General features: G+C 50.2%; 1 protein-coding gene across 6 annotated transcripts in view; it reads left to right on the top strand.

Annotated features, from left to right (window-relative positions):
• The first annotated feature begins 265 nt into the window (after positions 1 to 265).
• Positions 266 to 9,601, top strand: part of ZC3H12D (zinc finger CCCH-type containing 12D) — a 30,772-nt gene continuing 21,436 nt past the window's right edge. For 2 of the 6 annotated variants that reach the window (XM_070507004.1, XM_044768348.2), the window contains exons 1-2: positions 266 to 514; positions 8,595 to 8,970. Coding sequence is in view for 3 of the 6 variants with exons in the window: in XM_044768348.2 (XP_044624283.2) it covers positions 8,666 to 8,970 (305 nt within the window). In the remaining 3 variants the exon portion in view is untranslated. Of the gene's footprint in view, positions 515 to 2,078; positions 2,219 to 3,357; positions 3,502 to 8,594; positions 8,971 to 9,601 lie in introns of those variants that run through there. The other 4 variants (XM_070507008.1, XM_044768353.2, XM_070506999.1 and 1 more) reach the window with 3 other exon arrangements.

Below are 9,601 nucleotides of genomic sequence, written 5' to 3'. Positions count from 1 at the left end.
GTGTTTTTGTTTACAAAGTTGGGAGCATCCCCTTAGGAGCATCTGGGGTCAGATGCTCTTCTCGGCTGGCGGCATGAGGGGGAACTTGGGACAGAGGCTTTCCCCCGGATGGTTAATGCTTTCTCTCTCTCTGACTCTCTCTGGCTTTCCTGTGCAGCCAGCCCTCGCCTTCGCGGAGAGGTCGTTTTGCATGTGGTTGTTGAACTTTGATTCCGTGACTCACGCTGAGGCACAGGCTTCAAGTCTCCCACCCTCAGTTGATTGCTTCTTCCTTTCCATTTTTTCAAACCCGAAGCAAAACTACCTTTGCAGCCGAACGTGACTCTGGCATCCAGGAAGTGGAGCGCTGGCATGAAGTGGCTCCTAACGGCTGTGTGGCCGGCCCCGGCTGCGCTCCCTGGCTTTGGTGACACCTGGCTAGCTGGGAGGAGAGCCGTGTGACAGTTGCGGGCAGCCAGGGAGCTGAAGGGAGTCCTGATATCCACTGTGACGGCCTGAGGCACACGCCCTGCTGGTGAGTGCATGTCCCCTGGTCATTAGTCAGTGTGACAAACACTGTGGAGACTCGGTCCAGGGGTGGGAGGAGAGAGACAGAATATACGGGGGTGGGGGCAGGTCAGGGAGCATTGTGGGATGAGTGGTATCTTGAGCAACCTGATCTCCCACACCTTAAATTATTCGAAGTGCTCAGATAAAAAAGAAAATTAGGTAAGCATCTTTAATTTCCTTTAGGTGAAATCCTTGCTCGTTTTAGCAATGTATTTGATTTCAAGATGGTTTTTGTGGAAGAAGGATTAAGCAGAGGAAGCGCTTCAGTTTAAGTAAAAACTCCTGCTGGGGTCTTTGAAGGTCATTTAGTTTCATGAAATCAGAAGGATCAGGCCCGTGAGGCTCATTTTAAACCTGTCTCCACACTCCTGAAAGCACCTCTGGACTCGATGTTGATGTGGGGGCGTCTGGTTTCCTGGCAGATCAGGGACATTTGGCAGCCCCCCCAAACACCATCTCTTCTAGAGGCTGGCTCTGTGGGCTTCCAGAAGGTCTATGGGGACATGGAAATCAGTCTTAATCTGATGGCAGTGAAGGCAATTTTGGCAAACTCCCTGCAGCCATTAGAAACCTCCACCATGCCCCCGAGGGGATGAACTCCCCCCCAAGGCCAGGCGATACCCGCCCGGCCGTGCCAACACTGACATGGGAATAGGGTGGGAGTGGGATACGGCAGAGCGTTTTGTTTGTTCCCAACTTTGTTTCACAGTTGCCTGGGATCTGGGCTGTAAATACTTGTATGTGTACCCAAACTAATATATAGCAGGACAGAGCCGGGGACCAGTTCCAAGGAGAAACAAAAGGCCAGGCCAGGCCACCCATGCTCACAGCAACACTGTTCACAACAGCCAAAAGGTGGCAGCAATTCAAGTGTCCGTGGACGTGAATGGATGAACAGAATGTGGTGTATACACCCAATGGAATATTAGTTATTCAGCCTCGCAAAGGAAGGAAGTTCTGACACAGGCCACAGCATGGATGAATCTTGGAGATATTATGCCAGGTGAAATAAGCCAGTCACAAAAGGACAAATACTGTATGATTCCACTTATGTGAGGTCCCTAGAGGAGTCAAATTCTTAGTGACAGAAAGTAGAAAGGTGGTTGTGGGGGGCTGGGGGGTGGGGGCGGGGGAGTGAGTGTTTAATGGGGACAGAGTTTCAGTTTTACAAAATGAAAAAGTTGTGGAAATGGAAGGTGTCAGTGGTTGCTTAATGCTGTTGAACTGCACTCTTAAAAATAGTTCAAATGGTAAATTTTGTTATATTTTACCACAACTTTAGAAATTATAATTCCCTTGAAGAAAAAAAAAGGGCCCGCCAAAAACACAGTCTTTGTGGGCCGAAGCCCTTGCCCCTCAGTGACTTCCCCAAAACCTAACTGTCAGCCCGGCTGAGGCGCTCCAGACCCGAGCTGAAGCAGGACACTTCTGCACGGACGCTGTTTGGAAGAACTTCCTCCCCATCTCGCTGGGTGACCTCTGGCAGCTGTAATGTGCTGGATTGCTCTGGAGTTGGCAGAGGTGACCCAGAACAGATGAGGGGGTCAGGGGCAAGGTGTGGAATGCTCTCGATCGGTGGCCCTGGGTAGCAGCCTCTGGCCTGGGCAACCTCAGGAATCGCCGCCCTTGGGAGTCTAGTCTCTCCCATTCATTAGCTGTGGGATCCTGGGTAAGTCAGCAAAACCTCTCTTTTCCTCTGTTTTTTCACCTGCAACGTGAGTAATGAGGGAACCCTTTCCACCTCCCAGAGACGTTGGGATTTCCAAAGATGATGTACAAGGAAGCGCCTTACAACCACAGAATCCTGTGTGCTGTGAGCTACTCGGTCTCGCCACATCTTATCCGTCTTACCTTCTCCTCCTTCAGTTTCTCTTATTCTTTTCCTCAGGGGCTCTTCCAGTCAGGGGTTACAGATCTTTTGCCTGGGGGCCCTCAGCCTGGATTGGCTGATTCTAGAAGGACCAGGTCTGATCTGATCCCACCGTTCCATCTGTGAGGTCCGCCTTTCCTCCCCGCTTCCTTCCACGCTGTTGCGTTAGGCTCCCTCCAACTCTGGTTCAACCTGCACACATCTCCAGGTCGCCTTGACTACTAACCATAGCAGAGTGTTGCAATGCTGACCATGGTCAGAGCTCGTGCCGAGACGCTCAAGATTTCAAAGTGTTACTAGTCATCTGTGCTGTTTGTGACTTCCAGTCAAGATTGAGGAAGAAAACTGAAATTGTTCATACTTTCAGGTCTTAAAAATAGAAAGGAAAAAAAGCTGCTGGCAGTGTTGCAGCTCGAAGGCCTCACATCTGAAAGGGAGGGTTGTGACCTGGGGGCCGGGGGAGGCTCCTGAGAACAGCTCCCCACCCCAGCTTTCTCCCTTATTTAGAACTTTTAAAAGGAAATGAAGTTCATTTTAAAGTCTCAAGGGGGGAAAAATAGCCTGTGAAGTAGGTGAATTCTTTCAGTTAATTTTCTGTAAAAACAGCTCTCCTGTCCCACGCGTAAGCTTTCAGAAGTCTCCTCAGAAAAGAGGAGCTCTGTCGGAACTTGAGGCTTCTGTGGACACCCGCAGGGGACGGGGGACAGGGCCTCACGCGCCCCTGCGCTCCCTCACCCCAGGTAAGGGCCCCAGGTTGTTTCATTTTGAAAATGTTCACGTTTCTGTCACACCAGGACGCAAAGTTACAAAACAACACAGACTCTCCCTGTAGCTGTTACTTTGTGACCAGAGAAGTCACCTGACCCAGTCGTGTTTTGGTTTTTCCATTCCTGCAATAACAGGACATGGCCTCCGTCCTGAACACAACTCAAGGCAGCACAGTATTTTTGGCGTCCGCTTATCGTCATTTACTAGCTGTATAGCCCTCACTCTGTACCACTCTGAGCCTCGGTTTCTTCACCTGTGAAGAGAGAATACTTTTATCTACCCTGTCTACCCACCAGGGAGGATAGGAGCTTCCGGTAAGAGTCTCCAGATGAACGATGTGGAAGCAATGAAGGGCCCACGTGAACACGGACTCTGTGGTCATGTTGCCTGTGACTGTCTTTCTTCTCCTTCCTTCTCTCTCACTTTAGTTCCCTCTCTTTTCTTTCTCCCACTCCTCCTATCTCTTCCCTTCCCTCTCTTTCTTCCAAACCAAAATAAGTGCCACATAAGTGCGCACATAAGCAGGGAGGGGTGGAGGGGGAGTGGAGCTGGGCCCTCACGACTGGGAAGGCTTCTCGGAAGATGTGACAGTGGGGGTAGGCCTGGTGGAGGAGGGGCAGATGCTTCAGGCAGAGAGAGGAGCCCCCGTGAAGGCCTGCAGGTCTTTCGGGGACAGCGAGCAACACCTGGTGTGAGGCTGGCCTGTCAGGCCGCGTAGGTGTCCTCTTCCTCCAAGAAGATTGGACCAAAGCTGGATCTCAGCGCGAGGGGACGACTGTCCTGAGAGAGAAGGCCTGGTCACTAGTCAAGGAGTAGAAGGTGGGGCTGGACTAGAGGCACGTGGCCAGTGAGACTGGAAGGTGGGCCAGGCCCAATGGTTAAAGGCTTTGACTCTCATACTGGAAAGTTGTGACACTTACTCTGCATGGGATGGAGGGTCGTGGAAGTCTTTGATCAGTGGACTAACTTGATTAGAGTTGTTGGGGAGGAAATGCGGTGAGGAGGCCCCCAGGAGGCCCCGGGAGAGGTGCCGCCACCCTTCGGCCGCTTGCCCAGGTCTCTGAGGGCCTTTCTGGCCTCTCCTTCCCCCTCAGAGGAAGATAAGTCACTCCTCACCTGTGTTTTGAAAGCACGTTTTTCTAATCAAAAGTACTGTGTTTATCATCATGATTTATGGCTTGTTGTTCACATATTTTGGTCTGTGTTCCTGAATAGGTTGTGAAAGAATTGAAATTGGACTGTGTATTGTTTTGTTTTTTTTAACAGAAGTGAGTCCCAGCACAGTGCCTGGTGGCCAGTAGGTCACCAGTAAGTATTTGCCACACAAGTGAATGAATGAATGAATGAATGAACTAGGGTGGTGGTTGTGTGAGTGCAAAGGGGAGAGTGGTTATGGAAAATGTCCAGAGGGTAGAATTAATGACCAATTCGATGAAGAAGTGAGGGAAAGGGAGGCATCAAAGATGACTTTGCGATTCCTTCCTTGGGCCCTGGGGGATGCCGTTCAATGAGACTGGGAACCTGAGAAAAATGTTAGAGGAGGGAAGATAGTTTCAACTTTGGGTGTTAATTAAAGAAAAACCTATTCAAGTCCTCACATACACCAGGCTCTCTGCTAGGTGCTGGTGATTCCGAGGCAAACAGGTTGGAATGTAGTTTGCAGTTTCTTGAGAAATGGATAAGTGACTATTCAAATGTGTCATGACAGAGGTGTGAACAAAGTGCCAGTGGATGCCGTGACCAAGCTCCTGCTTATAGCTGTGGAGTCGGGGATGACTGCCTTGAGTGGCATTTGAGTTGAATCTTGAAGTTTAGCAAACAAATCGGAACACTACAGGTAGAGAGGAAAGGGTATGTGCACAGCGATAGAATGTTCTGGAATGCCTGGGGAGCCGGGAGAGATTCGGCATGGCTCTAGAAGAAGGGCCGGGAGGGCCTGGGATGGGCGGTGAGGTGGACAGAGGTCAGCCGCATTGTGACAGTTCAGCAGCCTGCTCAGGAATTTGGTCTCGTTCTTGTAGTTAACACAGGGTAAGAGGATATTTCTAAGTGGGGGGTGACATGGTACAACTTGTTCTGGAAATGCAACGCTGGCTACAAATGGGGGCTGGGCCCGATGAGATTGAGGAAGGAGATTCCTTAGGAGCCTGTTGCATTGTTACTACGTGTAGGATGAAGAAGGCGGGACTGGCGCCCGCCCCGTGGCGCGGCGGTTAAGTGGGCACATTCCGCTTCAGCGGCCTGGGCCTCGCCAGTTCAGATCCCGGGTGCGGACATGGCACTGGTTGGCAAGCCATGCTGTGGTAGGCGTCCCACATATAAAGTAGAGGAAGATGGGCACGGATGTTAGCTCAGGGCCAGTCCTCCTCGGCAAAAAGAGGAGGATTGGCAGCAGTTAGCTCAGGGCTCATCTTCCTTAAAAAAAAAGAAAAGAAGAATGTAGGACTGATGCTTGGGTGGGCAAGTGGGTAGTAGGTGATGGGTGTGAGAGGGGCCAGCCTAAGGGGGTGGAAAGACACCAGGCCTCTGTCCTGGGGCCCTGGGTGACACGTCTATAGGCCACATACTCGGAACCATCTACCTGGAAATACCTACTGGAAAGCTCTGGATTTAAGAAGAAACTTCTTGGTTTCAGAACCTCTTTTCACACTTAGAAACTGTTAAGGACCCCAAAGAGCTTTTGCTGATGTAGGTTGTATCTATCGGTATGTATCTTATTAGAAACTAACACTATGAAATTTAAAAATATTCATTTATTTTTAAATGATAATAAGCCAATTATGTTAATATACATGATATATTTTTATGAAAAACATATCCATTTTCAAAACCAAAAAATGTGTAAGAAGACTGGCACCGATTTACATTTTTACAAATCTTTTTAATATCTGGCTTAATAGAAGACAGCTGGATTCTCGTATCTGCTTCTGCATTTTGCAATATCACGTGGCACGTGGTCTCTGGAATACTTCATGGTATACTCGTGAGAGGAAGAGAGTGAAAAAAAAACACATTACGCCTTAGTATTATTATGAAAATAGGTTTTACCTTGCAGACTCCCTGAAAGGGTCTTGGGGCTCCCCCAAGTTTCCCTGGACCACACTTTGAGAACCACTGAAGTCGACTCAGCAAATTTCTGGTGAATGACAGCATCTGAGTTCCCATAGCCCTTTATTCAAACAGCTTGCGTGGTGTTCATCCCACGGTTATAACTGTGGGCCGGTGCTTAGCAAATGGTCTGAGCCGGAAGTACACTTGTGGGCTCATGGATACAGGAGCTGGTGGAGGGCGTGAGCAGGAGGGAAGATGGCCCAGGCGGGACCCCATCATTGAACAAAGGAGCAGAGACTAAGGAAAGAGCTGGAAACACTTAGGAGGAGACTCAGGCCAAGCTGGACAACCTAAGGGAGAGTAGAGTTTCAAGAAAGAGGTGATCCAAAAGTTTTTGATTGAAAATAACAAGTAAGGGAGTGGTCCACAGTGTTGAAAGCAGCAGAGAGGTTGTATAAGGCGAGGAATGTGGAGATGCTGTTGGATTTGGCAGTTAGGAGGTCACTGGGAGTTTTGGTGTTTCTGCAGGCAGTGGGCCGAGGTGGAGTGGGGGGTGACAAGTGGGGGCTGCAGCAGAGGCCTGTCTCCCTAGAGGGTTGGCTGAGAAATGCCCTTCACCTGCCAGACCCAGTCATTGTTAGTTCTGTTCGGGTGCCAGCACTGTGGAGAGAGGCCCTGCAAGAGAATGGGAAGCCAAGCTGGGAAGCAAGAAGAGAGATGTAAATACTGCAGAAGATTCCAGTAGGAGACTAGGATCTGAAGATAAAGAACCTGTGATAGTGAGAAGGGCCAGAGTGAAGAGACAGGTGTGTAACCAATGTTCGTTGAGCATGATATGTAACAGGGAAAAATGGAAGACAGTCTGAATTTCCATCATCTGGCAAATGGTTAAACAGCACTCATTCATTCAACCAATATGCCTTGAGATTCAGCTGTGCCGGGCACCGTTCTAAAAGCTGGGGATACACTGGGCAGCAGAACAGATAAACTGGTGTGGAAAGATTTCTAAGATGCATTTTTATTAAGAAAAGCCAGTTGCTGAACAATAGATACAGTATGACACTATTTATGTAAAAACAAACCCCCCAAACAATACATGTGTGTATCTATTAGATATGCAAGTGGGTGCATGGAGAAAGCTCTGGAAGGGTGCAAACACTTAGCAATGGAGGCACGTGGGATTTTGGGTACGCATAGAGAGACATTACATCCTTCTATTCTTTACACTTCTGCGTTGTTTCCATTTTTTACAGGAAGTATATTTTCATGATTATTTCTGTAGTTTAAAATGTCTTTTGAAAAATGTAGGTCTTTGTGAGTAGAAAAGAGACAGGGACCCAGGCTGTCCAGGGTGTTCCTGTCGGTTTCATCATCTCTTTGTGAACGTCTGTCAGGCTGCAGCCCCCAGCGCCAACCCCCCCCCCCCCAGCCCCAGGGTGTAGACCAGCCAGTGACGCCCGGCTGGAAAGGATCAAGTCTGGGTTAGGACCTTCTATTTTAGAGGCTCAGTATGGTCTGAATTAATTGCTAGGGAAAGTTGCGCCAGTGCACAGAGCTGAATTTACATCTGAAGGTTGTGCTTCTTGCAATGGAATTCACCGGGGAGCAGTCTTCCCTATTTCAGCCGGGAGCTGTGCTAGTTTCCCAGGGCTGGAACTAGCCAAAACAAAAGACCACAGACTCGGTACTTATTACGTATATTTTTATTTTATTTATTATTGTTGTTGCCTCCCAGTTCTGGAGGCTAGAAGTCTGAGATCGAGGTGCTGGCAGGGTTGGTTTCTCCTGAGGCCTCTCCTTGGCTTGGCGGTGGCCGTCTCCTCCCTGTGTCTTCACGTGGTCTCCCCCGTACCCATCTGTGTCCAGACCGCCTCTTCTTATAAAGGACACCAGTCGTATTAGGTCAGAGCCCGCCTTAATGGCCTCATTTTAACTTAGTCACCTCTTTAAAGACCTGGCTCCAAATGCAGTCACATCCTGAGCTTGGGGGTTAGGCTTCAACATATGAGTCTGGGGACACAATTCAGCCCCTGACAGAGCGTCAGAAACATTGTTTTGGGCTGTGCACAAATGTCCCGAATTCTGGGTGGCCTGCTCAGCTGTCCTTGGTGCCTCTGGCGGGTGACCCCTGCGGGGCGCATGTCAGGTGAAGGCCTCTGGAGCTAGAAAAGCAGCATGATTGCATCTGTGGCTCGCCAACCACACTGAGCAATGAAAATCCCCAAGGGGACCAGGCTCCGACACGATTTCCTGACAGATAAGGTGGGGCGGGAGCATGCATAATTTGCCCACAGTAACCCGACAGCCTCCAGGCCAGGCTGCCAGAAAACACCTGATGGATGCTTTTTCTCTTTAGCTCATGCCAGTGGGGCTCTGCCAGGAGGAAGCCAGGGGCAAGACCCTCGCCAGGGGCCTGGCGGGCACAGCATGGAGCGCTCGAACAAGATGGAGTTCTTCCTGAAGCTGGGCTACCGCCGGGAGGACGTGGTCAAGGTGCTGGGCAAGCTGGGTGAGGATGCCCTGGTCAACGATGCACTGCAGGAGCTGATCCAGACTGGCAGCCGCCCAGGGGCCCAAGAGGCCAGCGCTGCGCCCCTTCTCGTCCCCAGGGGTTCCTGCGGACCCCCAGACTCCACCCAGTTTGGGCTAGGGGCTGAGGTGGAAGAGGAGTGCGGAGGCCCAGCCAGTTCCTTGCGACCCATAGTGATCGACGGCAGCAACGTGGCAATGAGGTAGCTTTCTTCATCCTGTAGCAGTGGGATGGGAGGAGAACTGTTCCTCTTCTCGGTGGTTTGGTCCAAAGAACTTTGGGGCCAATGATTGGGGCTTTGAATCCCTGTTTCATCACTTAGTAGGCTCTGTGGCCTTAAGTAAGCCACTTAACCTCTCTGAGCCTCCCTTTTTCCAACTGTAATAAAGGTAGTTGTAAGAATTGGAATGGCACAAAATGCCCAGGACGGTGCTGGACACAGAGTAAGGGTTCCACAAGAGGTAGCTATTATCACAGTAACTCAGAGAGAGGCCCTCTCTGCGGAAGGCAGTGGATAATTGGGGAGGAGCCTAGGGTTGGGCCTTGGCAGATGTGGCTTCTTGTCTGGAGGCCGTCCCTGACCAGCTGCGTGACTCTGGGAAAGCCGTGGTATCTCAGTTTCCTCTTCCGTGACACAGCCAAGAGATACAGCTCTTCTACTTCCCTCGAGGTTATGAGAATCAGATGGGAAAGTGTACTTGAACTTGAATGCGCTGGAAGCCCTCTGCTGGGGTTGGTGGGGTTCCCGAGCCAGGTTTGAGAAGTGGGCCTGTGGCGCCCAAGCTGCAGACACAGTTGTAAATGTTTGTGTATTGACATCTTCGTGTGTTTCG

This window comes from Equus asinus, chromosome 1, assembly GCF_041296235.1.
Source record: "Equus asinus isolate D_3611 breed Donkey chromosome 1, EquAss-T2T_v2, whole genome shotgun sequence".
NCBI classification, from domain to species: Eukaryota; Metazoa; Chordata; class Mammalia; order Perissodactyla; family Equidae; genus Equus; species Equus asinus.
Note: the sequence above shows the minus strand (reverse complement) of the source record. Positions and strands in the feature narration are given on the sequence as shown.